Here is a 20,916-nt window from a genome sequence, read left to right as displayed (position 1 = left end):
AACAGACACATTATAGACAATATAAAGAAACTGAGCCCTGGGTGGTGTGGCTCATTGGATTAAGTGCCAGCCTGTGAACCAGTGGGTCACTGGTTCATTTCCAGGTCAGGGTGCATGCCTGGGTTGCAGGCTGGGTCCCTGGTGGGGGGCACACGGGAGGCAGCCACATGTTGATGTTTCTCTCCCTCTTTTTCTCCCTCCTTTCCCCTGTCTCTAAAAATAAATAAAATAATTTTTTAAAAAAAGAAACCAAAATTATTTGAAATTTCATTTTCAGAGGTATCTGCTGTTACACACACACACACACACACGTCAGAATAACTTCTTTGCAGGTATACATATATAACTACCTGTCTAGATAAGTATTTTTACAAAAATGGAATAATACATGTACTATATTGTATCCTTCCCTTCTCCATTATTCTCTAAATTTTATCAGATTTCTTTCCCAGTAAATATAGATCTGCTGCATCATATTTAGTGGTTAACATTGTATTTATTTACCAGACTCCTCGTTTGCCTAAAAATTGGGTTTTTAGTTATTCTCTCTCTTTAACAATATTGTGGTTAATATCCTCATACTTAAATTTTTTGGATAGCTGTACAATTATTTCCTTCCCAGAAACAGAATTGTAGGTTAATATACTACACTGTAAAATTTGTATTTTTTGTTAGCTTTTCTCTGGAATAGTTGAATCAGCTGAAATTCCTAACAACAGTCACTGAGTTTCCACACACTTTCAGGAAGAGAGGAGTAAGGGGAAACACATTTTTAATCTCTTCATTGGCCATATGTATTTCTTCTTTTGTGTACCTATGAAAAAACCTTTCTCACTGCCTCCCTTTAAATCCATCTGACATTTTATACATCATATTTTATGAGTGGTGGCCTGTAGTTAGTTGGACTCTGGGTGACTGTGAAAAAAGTGAAAGCTCAGTCTCCCCGACCCCACTCGTTCCAGCCTGTGTGGTTCTCTCCGTGCTCAGGCTGACATCCCTCCCACTTTGGACCAGTCTACTCACCAGAGGAATTCTGCTGGGGGCCTGAGTGTTACAAGAACAGCCCCACCCACCTCCCTTCCCTTGACATAAAAGAAGCCCGAACCTTGTGCTTTCTTAAAATGGATCGGAGGAACCACCGAGGCTCCCATAGTCCTGGTTGGTGCCTTCTTAGTCAATAAACCTTTCTTATCTCCAAACTCTGACGTTTTGAATTTTGCAGCATTGAGCACAGGGACTTTGGAGGGTAACAATTACTCTCTTCTTATGTTTTCTTACCTTTTCTACAGGGGTCATGTGGTCAAAAGGAATCCTTAGAGCACTGTACAACATGTATTTTTTTATTGAAAAAACTGTAATGACAAGAGTAAGCTCAGGCCTGAGGAACAATTTTGTAGCTCTTCCTTATCTACTCAGAGAGAAAAAGTTTCTGTCGCAGATGTGGGGCCAGGCAACACACCTGAAAAAGGCAGTAGCTACTGTATGTCCTTATTCCTCACCTCCCTCCCCTCAGATTTTTACCTCGATCTTAAATCTAGTGCACTGCCACTTCCAATCAATGTCCACGGAACCCGCACCTCTGTAACCCCCATCGGGCCAATACAGTGGCCAGGAAGATGGGTTTTAGGGGGAGGGCATGAGAAATGCAGAAGAGTCTGTTGCCCACTTTGCATGCCACTCTCTCTTCAGGATTCCAGCCTAACCACCGTGGACTTGGACCTTCTTCCAGGTCTGGAGAAGTGCAAGTTCACAAAATACCAGTCCAGCCCCAGCTCTGGAGAGGGAAGTACACGGCCTCCTGCCTGTAACCATCCAAACCTCAACATGAATATAAACAGATCTTTTACTAGAATCTAATGGTATAAGATCAATAAAACACTATTACAATGAACTATTGGGATTTGGAAATATTTTTGTTAAAGATGACTTTTTTTTTTGCTCTTAGAGTACTTAAACAGTATTTAAATGAGAAATCAAAAGCCAGTCTCAATGACCATATTTGTTGGACCAAGAGACGCACCTAGGTTTTAGAGGAGGAAAATAGGGAAAAAAATTTTTGAAGCAAAAAATGTGGTAAAATATTTAATAACATAAATAACATGATATTTCACCAATGTAAATGTAAACAGAACTCAACAACAGCATTAGCAACCGTTATTCCTCCCAAATTTGGTGGGGGGTGGGGGAGGGAGAAAGTGTATCTTACAGTCTAAAAACTACGGTATGTATGTAGGATACCAAATCATCACAACTAAAAATTAAACAAAAGTACTGAATCTTGACCATCCCCTTAATTTTTATGGCCTTATATCCCTATTTCTGAAAGTCTTACCCTCAATTAGATTTTACCTTTTTATTTTCATAGCTCATGGAAGACACAGTTGCATGTGCTTAGTCACATAAAACCATCTAGGTGTCTGAAATATACAGCTATACTCTGGAGTTGGACATGGAGTGTTCTGGCCAATTTTGGGAGACTATTCATGTCAAATGACCACCATTTTCCTAACTGACAATCAAGTTATTCTTTTCATTTTCAATATGAACAACTTCTAATAAAAGTGCTATTAGACACTATATTTCCCCCCCAACGTGAGGCCATTTTTTCACTGCTTTTAGAGAGAAAGGAAGGAAGAGGGTGGGAGGGAGGGAGGGAAGGAAACATCAAGTGGGTACACACCCAGACCAGGGATCAAACCCGCAGCCTAGGTACGTGCCCTGACTGGGAGTCAAATCTGCACCCTTTCAGCATCCGGGACTACGCTCCAACCAGCTAAGCCACACTGGCCACAACTAGATTACATTTTATGATTTATGTAACCAAGAACTATACAAATAACATATGAATACAGTGAACAATTTGCAAGTTTACAAGGAAAGAGAATGAAACACTGAATCAAGACACAAGAGCCATGGACATTTATCATTTGAATAGTCATTATATTTTTATAAACATACACAGAAAAAATGTGGCTAAACAGCTGTAGTTGTTTTATATGTCACTCAGAAGTGACTCTCATTCCAGCAGCAAATGTTTACTAAACACAGAGTAATGGTCTGATAAATATGTCCATGTCCTAATCACCGGAATTTCTGGATATGTTAGGTTACACAGCAAAAGGGGATTTAGGTAACTGATGGAGTCAAGGCTGCTATTCAGATTGTGCTAATTAAGATAGAGAATACAACCTGGATCACCAGGTAAGCCCGATGTAATCACAAGGGTCCTTAAAAGTGGAATAGCTATGTCAATTTAAATCTTAAAAATAAAAAGTATTTAAAAAATAAATGAAAGCAGTCAGCTCAATAACAACAGCAAAAGTAGAATAGGGAAGCCAGAGAGAGAGAGATGTGCTTAGGGAAAAGTGGTCAGAGAGATGCCATGTTGCTGGCTTTAAAGATGTAACAGAAAGAGCCAAGAGGCAAGGAATGTGGGTGGCACCCAGAAAAGGCCAGGAAATGGACTCTCCCCAGAATCTCCAGAAAGAAATATAATGCTGTTGTCCCCTTGATTTTTGCCCAGTGAAATACAACCTGGAGTTCTAACCCACTGACCTGTAAGATAAAACGTTTGTGTTGTTTTACGCCACTCAGTGAGTGACTTTTAACAGCAGCATTAAAAACTAGTATAAGCACCCACTAAGTACCAGAAACAATATTGGACAGAACGGTGATTAGTAGAAGAGGCGACAGCTTTAACGTTCTTACTTAGATGGCAGCTGTGGACTGAGCTGAGTCTTCCTGAAGTGTGTACGGTGAAGCACTAACCCCCAACATGAGGGTAGTGGGGAATGAGCCTTTGGGAGGTAATTCAGTTTGGATGAGGCCCTGAGGTTGGGGCCCTCATGATGGGATTAGTGCCCTTATAAAAGGAGATACCAGAGAGCCTGCTTTCTTGTTCTCGCTGCCATGGGACAGCAAGAATACACTGTCTGCAAGCCAGAAAGAGAGCCTCACCGGAATCTGACCATGCTGGTCTCGGACTTCCAGCCATCAAAACTGCAAGAAAATAAACTTCTGCTGCTTAAACCACACAGTGGATGGTGTTTTGTTATAATAGCCGACGCTGAGGCAGACTTGTTAATCAAATACTGGAAAAGGGACACTAAAACCAGTGTCAGGTGTTGACGCTTGGTAACTCCATCACTACTCAGGTGATGGCAAACTCAGCAACTAAGAAATTACTTGTTATTCATACAAGAAATTGCTGCTTTTGAATAAAGTTCAACTTGATTATTCATCATATAAAACAGCAGTATAAGCTGTGGGAGGAAAAAACCCATGTTGACTAGTTTCTTTTACTGTAATCCCAACAAGTATGAAATGAGCATTAATGACAAAAGTTTAAGGTTTGTATGACGGTAACAAATCCAAACTGGAGGCCACAACACTTGAGTGAAGGGCAATGGATGGAGTAAGTGGTCTTTCGTGAGAGCTGGATTATGAACAAAGGTTTTACATATTCCACACACTGTCAGGCATTTTCAAACACTCCTGATGCTGTCCCTTAGGCGGACAATTTAGCAACATCTCAGAAAATGAAACACAATGCACTGTCAGCAGCAGGGAGCGAGGAGAACAGTGTGGAGGCTACTGCTCAGTCTCAGGAGGGAGATGAAGAGAGTCTGGACTAGGTTTGCAGAAGTAGAGGTAGAAAAACATGGCTTCATTCAGGACACATTTTGGAAATAAAGTTAATCAATTATTGATAGGTTGGGTATGAGATATGAGAGAAAGAAGAGTTAAGGAAAATACCAAGATTTTGGAGCTGAACAATTCAGTTACAGTATGTTGGGGTGGAAAATCAAGAGTTCAGTTTAGGACATAATGTCCTTGGGGTTTTTTTTGTTTTGTTTTTTAAAAGAACCTAATTTTTATTTATTTTAAAAGATTTTGTTTATTTTTAGAGACAGGGGAAGGGAGGGAGAAAGAGAGGGAGAGAAACATCAATATGCAAGAAACACACTGATCAGTTGCCCCTCGCACGCCCCCAACCAGGGACCTGGCCCATAATCTAGGCATGAGCCCTGACTGGGAATTGAACCTGCAACTTTTCAGTTCACAGGCAGGTGCTCAGTCCACTGAACCACACCAGCCAGGCAGGACATAATGTATTTGTGATGTCTATTAGACAGCTAAGTGGAGATGTTGAGCAGGCAACTGGATATATGAGCCTGGATTTCAGGGAGACTGCAGGTATGATTTTGGAGTCCTCAGAATAAACAGGGTCTGGCAGAACTAATGCCTGCTGGAGTGTGGCTGGTATGGTAATAATATGGATGTAATAATTTATAGTTTTAATTAGAACGTTTCACCTAAAATGTCACATGGTGTGCTTGAGTGTGGTATTATTATGTTACAGAATTACATGCTTATGATTTTGTAATAAAAGATATTTTTTTATAAAAAAAGGGGCACTATTTGTACCGGGCCCTGTACATGGTATTTTACACCATGAGACTGCATAAAATCATCTGGTGAGCAATGTATAGAGGGAAGAGAAGGGGCACACTAATATTTAAGACTTATGAAGAAAAGTGGGGGGGTGGTAATGGGAGGGAAGTGGGGAGGGTTGGGTGGGTTAGGAGTAAAAGGGAGAAAACTGTGCTTGAACAATGATTAAAATTAAAAAAAAGAAAAAAGAAAAGAAAAGAAAAGTGGAATTCAGCAGAACAGAATGATGAGTCATGGCCAGGGACTTGGAAGCAAAAACCAGCAGTGTACGTCCTGGAAGCCGTGTAAGAAAACAGTTCAATAAGGTAGGAGGGCAAATGCTGGCTCGCTAAGAGGCTGAGATGACTCAGAACTGAGCACTGAACTTGGCAGTATGAAAGGCCCAGGTACCTCGACCAGAAATGTGGGGATAAAGACTGACGTGGGTTTAAGAGAGACCTATGCAAAGGCAGGGAAGGGAGTCGGTGCACACAAATAACTCCTTTGAGGTATCTTGGCTGTAAAAGAGCCACCCACAGAGGACTTCATCAAGGAGTATAGCTGAGGGGCAGGTAGTGTTCACACCCAGCTCCCGACATTTGAGTGCAACGCTGTTCTGATTTCTGACCCCAGGGGCTGGCAAGCCCTCTGACTCCTTGCAGTCCGACTGCCTTCGGTTCACTCCACCAGTGCTTCCAGACGGGAACAACTGCTGAGCCCGCGGATGATCCTAACCCCCCTCAGCAGTGCAGCTGCCATTTCTCATCTTCCAATTCTTTTTTTTATATATATTCATTGACTTCAGAGAGAGAGAGAGGGAGGAAGGAAGTGAGGGAGGAAGGGAGAAGCAGAGCAGGGGAGGAGAGTGGAGAAGGGGGTAGAGAGTGAAAAAGAGAGATCAACTGGTCGCCTCTCACATACGCCCTGACCAGGGATTGAACCTGCATCCTAGACACGTGCTCTGGGAGTCGAGCTCCCAACCTTCTGGCGTACAGGACAACACTCCAGCCAACTGGCCAGGACACTTCCAATTCCTATTTTCTGCTGTTCTTCTTTGTCTCTGTTTTCTTGTCTCTTGTTGCTTCTCCCTACTTTTCAACGTCTGAGCAATAAAGGTGACTTTGGGATACAACATCAGTGGCAAAGTGGATGACTTCTCTTACACACACAGCCTGATCACAGCAGATAGGCAAGAGCAGTCTCTGCAATTAGGGCTCTCCTCTCTGTGTACAGCACTGTTTCTGAAGGCCTAAGGGCTGAGTCCTGGAAGTCTGAGGCTTCCTTTACACAGGCCTCCATGACTGACGCATTCATGAGTATGGGAAGGACTTCATTCAGACAGTGGTAAATTCCTAAAAGTCAGGCACCTCTTCTCTCATGTCCTTACATCGTCCATTCAACGGACTCTATTGTAGCCGATGTGATTAAGCAGTGTGCGAGATGACAGAGCTGCGGAGAAGATGGGTATATCGATTTGCTTCAGGGAGGACGGAGTAGTCTAGTAGGGCTTTTACATAAGCAAACGGACACAACGCGGTACGGTAAAAGCTTTCATAAGGGAATACAGGATGCTCTGAAAGCACATGGAAAGAAGAGCTTGTTCAAATCTGGGCGTTACAGAAGCTCCTCTGTGAAAGTGATGTTTAAGTTGTGAAGAGTGTAAGCCAGCCAACTTGGGACATCCTGTGGGAAGAGTATGTGCAAAGGCCCAGAAGCAAATAGGAACGGAGCACATTTGGGGACAATGACGAAAGTTAGGTATGGCTGAGTGTGTATGTGTGTATATTCTGGAGTGAGGGCGGGGCACTCAAGGACGAGCAGAGAGAAAGCTAGAGAGAAGGGATGGTCAGAGCATGAGATATGTTCATGATTTTGGACCGTGTCCTGCGACAAGCACTGCACGATTAAAGGCAGTTTTCCTCGGGGAGGAAGAATAGGTAGAGGTGGAAGGGCTTCACTTTATTAGGTTAAATATTCCTACAATGTTAGACATTTATTTTTACAATGCCATGCTTCACTTTTATAATTTCAAATTTTCATTACTGAATTACGTAATGATAGTGGCTTTGGGAAGAAGTGAGATATAATTAGAAAAGCAAAATTGAAAGATGGAAAGGAATAGGGAGAGGGGGAGATTAAAGAAGATATACCTAAATTTCCAATGTGGCAAACGGGTGGATGGTGAATGGTGGTATCTTTCATGAAATTTGGGGAAACAGAGCATGACACAGGTGTATGAGTTAAACGAGTTAAGATTTGGTCATATGAAGCTTCAAGCACCTGGAGGACATTCACGTGGAATTGAAAGCTAGTATAGAGAGGTCTTGAGTCTATTACAACTCTGGAAAAAATGTGAGTTGTTGAAAGAAATGTGGACATTCTCAGCATGTACATGGTGGTAACTTAAGTCCTGAGAAAGGATGAGACGGCCCAGGTACAGGTAAAGAGTAAAAAGAGAAGGCCAGAACAGAAGCTGGAGGGTGAGCAATATCGAAAACTAACTGCTCAGAATGGCCTGTGGCCTGTCTGCATCACAATCTCCTGAGCAGTTTGAGAAAAACGCAGACTGTTGGATCCACGACCAGTCTCCTGAATTAGACACTACACACGGCCTGGGAACCTGCATTTTAGGCAAGAATCCAGATTATTTTTGTGTAAAGTTTGAGAACCACTGATCTAGAAAATAAGTGCAGTAAGAAGAGCTGGGGGGAGGGGGGTTAAGAAGAAGCTGTGCTTTCCTCACTGCTAAAGAAAAACGAGAATTTTGTGCCACACTAGTCAATGGAAAAGAACTGATGAAAAGTAAGCAGTCAGTAAATATTTGCTCAATAAATAATCGGAACAAGTACTTAAAGCTATAATTTACTTCTGTATATTTCCACGTTTCCACTAACTACTCTACAATATAAATAAAGCTAATACCTGGGTAATTTATAAGAAAAATAATAGTGGAAATATCGAAAAAATAATGGATTATATAAGAATCATTTTGATGCCCAAATCTAGGACAAATTACAAGGTGTAGCATGTGTCTAACAAGTTAGTGAATAACCACCATGACCTCTCAGGTCCAAGTTAATCCCTGAAGTGTATAAGCAAGAAAAGAGCACTCTATGCCAAAAAGATGGGTTCCGTTTTGAAAAACTCCGAAATAAAGCTGTCAGCTTCTTGGCAGTATATGGATGCTCTCTCCCAGATTAACCAAATTACTTAACATCTGATCAAAATTAAGCTACTCCTTCACTTATAAGCTATTAAAAACCAACAGATAAAGATTTAGCCTGTTTGTTCAACTAAATCTGATAGCTCTGCTTTAGACCATAGCTGATGAAGTAGCTGCTTATCAAACAACTGTTCTTTGCCAAGGTTGCTAGGCTTTAGGGCTTCAGTTTTGTCAGAAACCTCATTTGTTCTGAGCAGTTAAAAGGATCTGTACTCCTAAGACTTTTGCTTGGTTAGGAGGTAAACTGATTAGCCCCCAAACTAATTTACACCTGTTTGGGACACTCCCCCACTCACCAATCTCCAGTTTGAAGTCACCATAAAACATGACTCAGAGGTAAAGCAAACTGGAAAAGAGAAGATATTTACTTCATTATTTCCATGTTTTGCTTTTATTTTTCTTCTATTCTTTCATTTGTAGGTGTTAAGGGGGGGGTAACATTTCGAACTTAGTAATTACAAAGTGCTCACTTACGTGCTACTGCAGATAAATACATTTTTACTGATTGTTATGACTACCATTCATTAGTTGTGTGACTTTGGGTGACTTTCTCACCTATGAGTTATACAATATATTCTTTTTAAAAAAGATTTATTTATTTTTAGAGAGAAGGGAAAGAAGGAAGAAAGTGGGAGACATGATTGATTAGTGAAGACCTGGACCGCAACCCAGGCATGTGCCCTGACTGGGAATTGAACTGTCACCTTTCAATCTGCAGGCCAGTACTCAACCCACTGAGCCACACCAGCCAGGGCTGTACAATATATTCTTAAAGATTTTTTCCAAATCTAAAATTCTATTATTCTAAGACTGGAGGAAAGGGAAACAGTAGCCAAGAAAATAAATGTTCTAATGTTTTAAAAGAGTTGGAAAAGATAATATTCTATTTACTTAACATTGTAGAGGATTTATGAAGACTACCCAGAGGCACTGAATCTAGTGCTAGTAGTACAACCTCTTGATTCAACAAGTCTGCAACAAACCAACTGGTAACATTTCAAGAGTCCATCTGTTAGCTGGTAATTTAGAACAGAGAACATCAATTTGTTCCACAGAAACGATGTGATACATAGTAGCTAGGCTCTTAGGCTAATTCATAAGTTTATTTAAGCTCCAATGCAAGTGAATTGCTAGACTCTTTTGGTAAAAATAGAAAACAGACGCTGCCATACTTGTAATTAAGCAAAAAGAACATCAGAATGAAACAAACAAACAAACAAGGAATGTTTCACTTGAAGACTGTTCCTCACAATGGAGTCAACCAAAAGACCCACTGGCCTGATTACACATGCTGTAGATCCTCCCAGAGACTGGATGATAAGAACCCACTCCTCAGGTCCACAGACTCCAAATTAAGGATGGACCCCTCATTACACAACATTCAAGGGCCTAATTTTTAGCTACAGGGGCACTAATGGTTAAGAAGTATCCCAAAGCCGAAAGCTCGGAGAAAAGCACAAAGTTGGAGAAGGTAAGGAGAGGAGGGGGCTTTTTTTTTTTTTTAAAGACATCCCCTGACCTCAGTGGGTAGTGAACTTATTGAATGGAGCATTCTCTTCACATCCCAGCTCCAGGATTTCCTGGACAATGTTCCTGAGAGTTCAGTGGCAGCTCAGTAAACACAGAGCCTAAAAACAATGAAGACACGCTTCCTAACTGGAGCAGGGACTGTGGAAAGGAACAATTTTCTGAGCTGCCATGCCAAGTCCTAGACACCTGCTACTGCCAGAAGCAGCTCCAGCTTTAATTGCGAGGAGGCTGCCTGGAGGAATGTCTGCTTTCTGGCTCTCACTGAATCCCCATTTCAGCGCCTCTACACATCTAGGGCTTCCAATACATATGCATACTCACAAGTCTGCGGCATCTAACTTGTGGGCGCCTATCTTTATCATCTGCTAAGGCTGGAAATAGAAAAACCAAACGAGCGTTCTCTTCTCCTGAAGAGGACTACTTACTGTACTTTAAGCTTTAACTCTCATGATGACAAATGTCCCTATTTAAGTCTGTATTTTGGGCAATTCAGATGTTTAATTTATAAGTACGTCTCTTCATTCACTATGGAAATGATGACCTATTACATATAATTTAGACAGGTTTAAATATCACGTAAAGAGTTTCAAAAGATACTTGTCACTCTTGTTTTCTAAGACCTACTATCTCCCTTAGCCTTTTCCTTGATATGAAGAAACTAAAACTGAAATCACAGACAGTATAACCAAAAACAAGTAATTTGGCATGTCAACAGGACACTATATATTTACATATATATAAAGCTTTTAATTAATTGTGTTTCTGAGTGTATGAATAGATGTGCAGTATACTCTAATCTACATACTAAAGCAGTCTTCCAATTCTTTAGTAAGTATATCTAAATGTGTTAATTACAATTGTAAATGAGGTTTGGATTTTGCCTGTATTCAAATTGTTGCTGGAGGGGCAGCATGGGTAATGTGCGCAGAACCATCAGAGTAGAACTCAGAGGCTGACATGGTATCCAACTCTATTTATAAGTGCTACGTTTTCCTCTGATTAAATCCAACTTTCCTTCTCTAGCCTCTTACTGTTACAATATAGTCACCGACTTTATTTCTTCTGGTGTGATGGTTGCCTGAATTTATGTAAATGTTACATAGCAAAATAGTGGAAAATTCACAGGAAAGGATAACTTAAAAAGGCACGTAGTAAAGAAATCTTGCTTTCAAAACTTTAAGCCTAACTACTTACTGCAGTGGTGACTTGGCAGAGATCCAGAAAATCCTTCACATTTCTCCCTTTCTGAGGCAACCCTTACCTTTCCCTTCTAAGACATATATATCCAATGTGCAAAAAGAAGGAAGTTGTTAAAAAATACAAACCAAATCAGATTCCACTTTCCAACTGGCATGTTTGGCATATAGGTAATACATTTCTACCACCTTTCACTTTTCAGATGGGCTCCTTTCTAAGCCGAGTGGCAGGACACCTAACTGGGAAGGAGAAATCAATGTCACAGAGTATAAATAGCTGTGGCCAGAAACAATACTGCAGAAGAGCCAATAGGAGAAGGGCTCCCCAAATTGCAGCAAGAGTGAATTAATTTCATGTCTCCATGAGAGCCTCTGGGAAAGCTGAGGAAACAAAAGAAGGGTAGAAGTAATGGGGACTCACATATTTCCAGTCTTTCTTTAGAGGTCAACTTGCAGCATTTTCTAGGGTTTTTGAAACCTACATTTACTAAAGCTCAGCTGGTATGGCCAAGAAAAGGACAATTTTTCTAAAGTAAGTTAGGTATAGAGAAAATGCCACCCGGAGAGGAAGTCAGTCTTTTCTCAGATTGCCAAAAACTACTCACCAATTTCAATGCTGACTTTCAAATATTGTTTAACTCATTCATTATACTTGAGATAAAGTGTGCATTCCATGGCAACTGTAAATGTGAATGAACCTCACTTTACACAAAACTAAACCTTGCATTGTGTTCTCATCACCGTTCATTACACACAACCCTAACTCCAGTAATTTCACGCAATGAAGACATTTGAGACCCCTGGGCTAAACTGCTCCGGGTACACACTTCACTTTCTAAATGTTTGCTGAACTTCCCAGGATTGCTTTCAAGTGTTGAAATTCATTAAGTTTATCAAATTTCTGTAGCAGACACACACAAATATACGGCACTCCGTCAGCATCCACAAAATGCATGCAATCATAAAGTTATGTAAGAAAAGCAGGAATTAGCTCAGGCACAAGAATCCAGGAAATCGCATATCCCTCTTGCAGGGTCACACAGCAACTAGGTAAGGAAACAATGCAAAGTACACTGAGATACGAGGGCGATTACAGCTGAAAAGATGCAGGCATCGCCACCAGAGGCATCTTCAGGCATTCCTTCGGAAGGAGGGTGCGTGTAGTCTCTAACGGGCCCCTGTTCACCTGGGTTAACTGTACCAGCTAAAACCACCACCGCCAGACACGAATGCCAGCAAGGGGGAGAGGAGATTAGGGGAGCAGCAATAAACGATCCACTGCCCATAGGTGCCGAAGCTGTCACCACCCGGGGACCCGGAGCTGCCACCTGCTTTCTCCTTCCTCGGGGAGCGCTGGTCACGCGTGGGCCCGAGGAGAACCAGAGGGAAAGAAAATGAACCTGTGGTTCCTAAAGCCCGAGCGCGAGAAAATGTCCCCAGGGACCGAATCCCCGCAAACCGGGCGACTCTCCCCACGCAGCGCGCGGCCCCAGGGGTGGACGCTTAAGAACTTACAGGCGGCCAAGGCGAGGGCCAGGGCATGAGTGGGGAAGGGGCGGCGCGGGGCCATCCGGGCCGGGGCGCAGGGTCTTTGGGAAGGTAGGTTGGGGGCGGGGCCGCGCGGAGCCAAATAGGTAGGGGTCTGGCCCCGGCATCGCCCCCAGGGCTGGGGCCAGCGCGGACGGGGAGGGGCGCCCTAGCTGTTACCTGCTGCTGGATCTTCCCGTCCTCCGTGACGACCCAGTGCGTGGTGGCGAAGGCCCCTCTGGCCGCCATACTCAGCAAGGCGGAAAGGCTGAGGAGCCAGCCTGGGCCGGAGCACGGCGGCAGCTCACACCGGCCGAGGACTCCTACTGCCGCCGCCATCTTGCCCCCGCCCCCGACCGGGCCGCTCACACCGGAAGAGGAAGCGGGCGTCCGCTGCCCGCCATCTTGGGGAGGTCGGCTTTGGACTAGGAGGAGGAGCCGAGGGGGTGCGACCGGCCTGCGACTGGTTTTCTCAACCTGAGTTTGAGCGACTGGGAAGCGCGGCCTCTGGCGGCCGTCCCAGCCAGGTTTCAGGTCGGAGACCGACTTTTTGTTGTTTTCCTGTGTGCGGTCCGATCTTGGATGGTGGGAACCGGAGGGAAATAGAAGTAGTGTTTTACGTGGAGCCTGCGCCAAAAAGAGCGCACTCAAGAGTGTGTGAGTACACACACAAGCACATTTTAAAATAAAACCTTGGTTTTTATCTTATTTCTGGTTGTGTAAAATAGTTGAGAAATAAAAGGCATGCTTTCCAAGCGCAGAAGGGAACAGATGTATTGTCTTTGATTCTTAAAGCCTCACAGTAGTGGAAGCTTCAGAATCTGGACGGTTGTCAGTCTAGGGCAGTGCTGTCCTGTAGAAATACAATATGAACTACGAGCCACACACGCAATTTAAAAGAAAGAGAAATAACTAACATTTCATTTAATCCGTTATGCACCAAATAGCCTAAGTTCTATATAAAATTCGTACAAGTTAGTTTTCTTTTTTTTTTTGTACGAAGTCTTCGAAATCGGTATGTATTTAACGTTTACAGCTCAGCTAAACTAGAACTATCAAGGTTTCCAGGACTTAATTCCGGGACAATAGCCACCTGTGACCAGTGGCGACGTTTGTGGGCTGCATGGGTGTAGCCTGGAGGTCTAGGTCTGGACACCAGCGGTGTTGGCACCACGTGCGAGCTTATTAGAGCACATTTATGGCTTTTCTCCCAATCCCCGTCAGATGCCACCTTTTCACTACCGTTGTAGGTGACTGGTATGCACACTGAAGTTTGAGAAGCACTTCCCTGTGGTGACTCAACACAGTCCAAGCGACTAGCCTAGACTCTAGCTTCTACTTCGATGTGTCGGTTTAGGTATTTCAAGGCTGCCTTCTAGCTTTATGTGTTATTTTGTATTTAGGTTCATTATGCTTTTGGTTTTCTCTTTGAGAAAAGGAGGATGGGAATTTTTCCTGACCGTTTCCTACACTGGTGTATTGCAGGAAAACGTTGCCAAGTGTTTACAGACCCCTTCAGGCTATGGAAGCAACACACAGCGTTGTTTTTTGTTCTTTCCGAGAGCAGCTTTTCTTGAGGGCAGAAATAATGAACATTCATTTTATTAAAAATGTATGGTTTACCTGCTTTGGTCTAGTACTCTGCCAGACACTGGATATGGAGCTACGACTACTGAGCAGCCTACAGTCCAGTCGGCTGTTTGGTAGGTTGACCATTGAAACACAGGGTAACAGGCACACGTGTAGAAGAGAGAGCAACCAAAGAGGTGAAAGGCTTGGAGCAAAGGTGCTGATTCAGGCAGAATAAGCAGTAAGTGTGAAAAGGTGAAATTGGTGGCATATTGTTAAGGGTTTTTTGTGTGTGATACCAAGGAGTTTAAACATGGATAGAAACGTTTCAGAGTTTAGAAACAGAAGTGGCGAGTGATGGAGTCCCTTTGTTCTTTGCTTCTTTTGTTAAGGCATAGAAGTCAACCCTCTTACCTGTGTATAAAGCTAAGTAATGGCAGTCATCAACATCTAACATTTGTTGAGTGTTTAATGTTTACTGGGCCCTGTACATGCATAGTTCCTATTAATCTTTGCTAATTTACTGGGCACAGGCTGGTTAAGTAATTAGGCCAAGATTATATAGGTAAGAAGCAGCAGAATTTAGATTGGGAATCGGATCTACCTGACTTGAGAAACTGAGACTGGATGAAGGATGGTAAGGAGTTGGAGAGAAGCCCCAACATCACATATTTTGCCCATCAGCAATTTCTTTGACATAAATTAATCTGTAAAAGGGTAGAATCCTAGCTTCTGTAGCTTTAACGTACCACCTACCTCTAATTTCCCTAAACAATAACTGTTGTCCTTTTGGATCCTTTATTAGTTTTCTATTGTTGCGTAACAACCACAAATACAGCAGTTTAACACGCACTTAACTCAGTTTCCATGGGTCAAGTATCAGACATGGCGTGGCTAGGTTCTCTGCTCAGCATCTCACGTGACTGGTATGAAGGCAGCAATCTCATCTGAAGCTTGGAGGCCTCTTCCAGGCTCTTCCAAGTTCTTGGCAGAATTTAGTTCTTTGCTGCTATAGGACTGAGGACCCAATTTTCTTTCTGGCTGCTGACCGTGGCCACTCTAAACTTCAAGGCCATTCACCATTCCTCACCACATGGACCTCTCAATATGGCATCTGTTCCTTTAAGGCAAGCAAGAGAACCTCCACTGCTCCAGTCTTTGGACTTCTTTCAATCTCTGATCTCGAGGCCCAGATTGAAAGGGCTCTTGTAATTAGATAGGGTCCACCTGGATAATCTCTTACCCCCAAGTTAACTAATCATTCTTAATGATATCTGCAAAAGTTTCTTTTGCCATATAACATGATAAATTACAGGAATTATATCATATTCCCATGTTCTCCACACATTCGAGGGAGATTTTATGGGGGCAAGGATCGTTGGGGGTCATGCTGGAATTCTGCCCGCCCAGGCCCTGACTGCCAAGCTCTGCCTCCTCTAGTCTGTTGCTGAACAGTTTTAAGCATCACACACGGTAACAGAAGTGATTTTACTGATCCTTTTCGCTGACTGAAATCCTTCCCTTGCTCTTCCTTTTCAAATCTATTAAGGTACAGCTCAAACTCCACACTGTAAAGTCTGTCAACTTCTTTTGCCTCTTCTGATTTTTATAACACTAATATTGCAATTAATACCATGCTACTTTGTGAAATTATTTTGCACATTTTGAAGAGCTAAACTTGAGAAATTCTTTGTTCAATTAGTCAGACTAAGAATCTGAAAATAGGAAGCATTTCGTATAAACATTTTTATCTTCCATGAAGCTTCCATACATAAGTGGTTAGTTTGCTTAGTTTTTTAGTCCCCCCCCAATAAAAGGTAGGTTTCTCATTTTACATAAATAAAACAACTAAAAATCTTTTAAAAAAGATGTTATTTATTTATTTTTAGAGAGGGAAGGGAGGGAGAAAGAGAGAGAGAGAGAAAGATATCAGTGCAGTTGCTGGGGGTCATGGCCTGCAACCCAGGCATGTACCCTGACTGGGAATCGAACCTGCGACACTTTGGTTCGCAGCCCGCGCTCAATCCACTGAGCTATGCCAGCCAGGGGTCTAAAAATATTAACTAAATAAAGTTGTTGCTACTTATTTTCTACACCCAGATAGACCACTTGTTAACCTTATTTTATTCTAAGGCTTGATATTTCCTTTTCCTTTTTAATTTTATGTTCTCTTTTAGATGCTTAGATAAAACCAATAGAAATATAAGATGGTACTTAACAAATTTCTGATCTCTAAACTGTAATTTAATCCTTAGTTGAATAAGTGATAGGAAAACTCCTAACTGCATTTATTTGGTCTTTCAAGAAAGTATTCTGGCAAATAGATCCTCTAATTTATTTACTTTCATTATAAATTAATAGAATTTTTGAAGCTAGGAAATGGACAATGATAAAATGATTTTCCTGGATTATTAATTTCCTCCCTTGGGCCATTTTAGCTGAAAGTTGTGAAAATCTCTATGCTGTTTATTTCTTAGCAAAAATACTTAAGATATTAATATCCCTGAGAGATATTAATATCCCTGAGAGAGTTAACACTGGTTTCAATTCTGTTAATTGATTATCTTTTGCTTCATAGTCAACTTAAATCTTACTGGCTTAAGCTTTAAAACATGATTTATTATTTTTCATAGTTTGTGGCTGGACTCAGCTGGGTGGTTCTCTCCCTGCTTTTGGCTGGAGTCCTTCATTCATAAGGCTGCATTCAGCAGAGACAGCGGCTGGGGCTGGAATGTCTCAGAATGGCTCCACCCACATCCGTAGTGCTTTAGCTGAGTGGCTGAAATGTCGAGGGGTGGCTGGGCTTCTCTCTCCGTCAGGGTAATTATAAAGGCTTCTGACACGGTGGCTCAAGGCTCCCAAAGAGGGAAAGTAGAAGCCACCAGGCTCCTTGAGGGCCAGGTCAGAAGTGGCAAAGTGCCCCTTTTTTATTCTGTGGGTCAAAGAGAGTAACAAGGCTAGTCCAGATTCAAGGGGGAAATGGAGACAGACTCACCTTGATAAATGTAGCAGCATGTTCGAGCAGGAATGGAAGGAATCATTGGTAGCCTGCTACATATAGTTGATTCCTTTAGATAAATTTTGAATTGATAGGGGTTTGCCAGGGGATGTAGGGAGTGAGTGTGGTTACGGCAGAAGGGGCTGTACAGGTATATCTCCCCAACAGCTATATGCAAAGTGAAGAGGGTGCTCAAGGGGGAGGCAGAGGACACATACTACATAGCAATTTGATTTAGAAATAATTTGCCAAACATGTCAGGTGGTCCGAAGCATGAGGGAGGCTGTGGATGAGACCCAGGGTTTAATCAGCCCAGGTTCTAACCCGCAGTGACACTGGGGCCACTCTGAGGACGGTGTGATGGTCAGCCACAGGAGTCTTCCTCCTACAGACTGAACCAGCCATTAATTTATCCAAATCCTTGCAGATGTTAATACATTTCAGGGGGACAGTTTCTATGGAGTGATTGTATTGTGACTATTCATTCTGTAATGAGCTAAAAGTCATACCCTTCCCCCACCTCCAGCTTTTACCCCATCCAAGTTTCAATATCCTGGCTTCATGATGAAATCCAAGTTCGTTCTACTTAAACCCTTCATGAGTTTGTGCTTTTTGATCTTATCTATCATTTATAACATGCTAAATTTTAGTTTTTCCTCACAGGAATACTACTCCATCTTTAGTTCGCTCCTCTCTGCTCCTTTTCTACTTCTTGAGGAATGCAAACAAGATCTTATTTTTTTTAAATCCAAAACTTTCATTACATTTGTTTTTAACTTTCTTTTTTAAACTTTTTATTGATTATGCTATTATGGTTGTCCTAATTTTTCCCCCTTTACTCCCCCCCACCCTGCCCCCACAATCCTTCAGCATTCCCTGCCACCCCCTAGTTCATGTCCATGGGTTGTACATGTAAGTTCTTTGAGTCCTCTGTTTCCTATACCATTTTTTATCTCTCCCCACCTATTTTATGCCTACCAATTATGCTTCTTCTTCCTTGAACCTTTTCCTCCTTATTCCTCCTGCCCCCTCTCCACTGAAATCCCTCCATGTGATGTCCATTTCTCTGATTCTGTTCCTGTTCTAGTTGTTTGCTGAGTTTGTTTTTGTTGTTTTCTTCTTGTCTTTTAGGCTCATTTGTTGATAGTTGTGAGTTTGTTGTCATTTTACTGTCCATATTTTGATCTTTTTCTTAGATAAGCCCCTTTAACCTTTCATATAATAAGGGCTTGGTGATGATGAACTCCTTTAACTTTACCTTATCTGGGAAGCACATTATCTGCCCTTCCATTCTAAATGAAAGCTTTGCTGGATAGAGCAATCTTGGATGCAGGTCCTTGCCTTTCATGACTTTGAATACTTCTTTCCAGACCCTTCTGGCTTGTAAGGTTTCTTTTGAGAAATCAGCTGATAGCCTTATGGGCACTCCTTTGTAGGCAACTCTCTCCTTTCCCCTTGCTTCTTTTAGGTTCTCTCCTCCTCTTCAATCTTGGGTAACTTAATTATGATGTGTCTTGGTGTGTTCCTCCTAGGGTCCAACTTCTTTGGGACTCTCTGGGCTTCCTGAAAGTCTATTTCCTTTGCTAGATTTGGGGAAGTTTTTCTTCCTTTGTTCAAGTTTTCAATTTCTTGCTGCTGTTCTTCTCTTTCTGGCACTCCTATAATTCGGATAGTGGAATGTTTCATTTGTCTCAGAGGTTTGTTTAAGTCTCTCTTCACTTTTTTGAATTGTTTCTTCATTCTGTTCTGGTTGGATGTTTATTTTTTCCTTTTGTTCCAAATTATTGCTTTGAGTCCTGGTTTCCTTCCTGCCACTGTTGGTTCCCTGAATATTTTGCTTTATTTCACTTTGGGTATCTTTCATTTTTTGACTAAGCACAATCAGATCTGAGCATTTTTATTACCAGGGCTTTAAATTCTCCATCAGATAGGTTCTTGATCTCCTCCTCACTTAGCTCTCTTTGTGAAGTTTTGCTGTGTTCATTTGGGCCCTAACTCTTTGTCTTGGCCCACCAGTTAAGTTGTAAGGGGGCAGGGCAACCCTCCTTGCTGCACTGGGGCGCTGCCTGCGGCGGAGGGGCCAGAGAGGGAACGACGCAGCTTGCCTGCTTGTGTCTAGTGGACTTTCCAATGGACTCTCGTGTGAGACTGGGAGTTTCTCCCACCACAGCAACCCCCCTGCTGTAGTCCACAGTCAGCTCTGAGGCTCAGTTTCACCTCCAGCCAGCCCCGCCCACTGGGTCCGCTGCCTTGCATCGGTTTTTCTGAGCTGGCCTGGCCCGTGCAGTCTACTGCCTTACCCGTGTGGTAGTTCTGGTTGATTTCTTTAATTCCTCGGTTGTCAGAGTTCCATGCAGTCTGATTTCCTGGCACTTTTGGTTATTTATTGATTTTAGATGGTTGTTACCCTTCTGGTTATGCAGGCAAGTGAAGGGTTTCTACCTATGCCTCCATCTTGGCCAGAACTCCAGATCTTATTTCTAGTATCAACTCTTTATGATGACTAGGATTTTACTGGGTTCTTACTTGTGGTTACATTAGTTTTAGGGAATAAATGTACAACTTCTAGGAACAAATGTGCAATTTCTTAGGTTTTTGATAAATTAGATTTGTTTCCATTACACTTGCTAGGATTAAATCACTTGTTTTCTAACCACCCAGAACTGATTTGAATTCCCCCTATAGTTTCTAAAATGGGGGGAAGGATAGTGATCTGAGGGTGCAAAGAGGTGGTCAGATCTTGTCCAATCTGAAGGGTCAGTTAGCTAGATGGAAGGGGTGAGGGGGAGTTGTCAGGGAACAATGATCTTCCCGATGGGAGAGATGCCTCAGTGTCGGAAAGAGCACGGTGCTCTTTGAGTTACTTAAAGCAGTTCACAGTCACAGTAGGTGAGGAATTGAGGAGTTCTGGGGTCAAGATTAGCAACCTACAAGCTTTGAGACAGCCCATTCTTTAGTACAGCCTGGCATCCTTCGAGTCAGGTGCTCTGTAGGTTTTGTCGCCTCCATCTCAATTGCTTTTCCTTGAAATATTCATTAGGTTGGCTCCAAATAATCCTCCAAGTCTCAGCTCAGATGAATTCTTCAGAGGCTTTTCCTCACCATTCTTTCTAGGTTAGTTCTCTTACACATTAGCACATTAGAATGGTAACGCTCACTACTCTATGAAACCAGCTGCTTAGGCTATGCATAAAAAAACGTAAACTGTGAGTTTGCCTGTCTTGATCACCACTATATGCTTGGAGCCTAAAACACTACCTTGGATTTACTTATTGAAGGCTTACTGTGTACCAAGCACTGTTTTTAGATGACTGGGAATATCAGTGAACAACATGCAAAAATCCTTACCTTTGTGGCATTAAAATACATCGCATTTTACCATGGGGAGACAGAAAATAAAAAAATAAACATGTAAGTAAATTGCATGCTCCAGGGAACAC

General features: G+C 42.3%; 1 protein-coding gene across 2 annotated transcripts in view; it reads right to left on the bottom strand.

The window, feature by feature from the left end:
• TTC17 (tetratricopeptide repeat domain 17) overlaps positions 1 to 13,262 on the bottom strand; it is a 96,805-nt gene extending 83,543 nt beyond the window's left edge. For both annotated transcript variants that reach the window (XM_045825525.1, XM_045825526.1), the window contains exon 1: positions 13,090 to 13,262. In XM_045825525.1, the coding sequence (XP_045681481.1) occupies positions 13,090 to 13,248 (159 nt within the window). In that variant the 5' untranslated portion in view covers positions 13,249 to 13,262. The remainder of the gene's footprint in view (positions 1 to 13,089) is intronic.
• Positions 13,263 to 20,916: the final 7,654 nt, after the last annotated feature.

This window comes from Phyllostomus hastatus, unplaced genomic scaffold (assembly GCF_019186645.2).
Source record: "Phyllostomus hastatus isolate PE091 unplaced genomic scaffold, TTU_PhHast_1.1 phas_scaffold_585, whole genome shotgun sequence".
NCBI lineage: Eukaryota > Metazoa > Chordata > Mammalia > Chiroptera > Phyllostomidae > Phyllostomus > Phyllostomus hastatus.
Note: the sequence above shows the minus strand (reverse complement) of the source record. Positions and strands in the feature narration are given on the sequence as shown.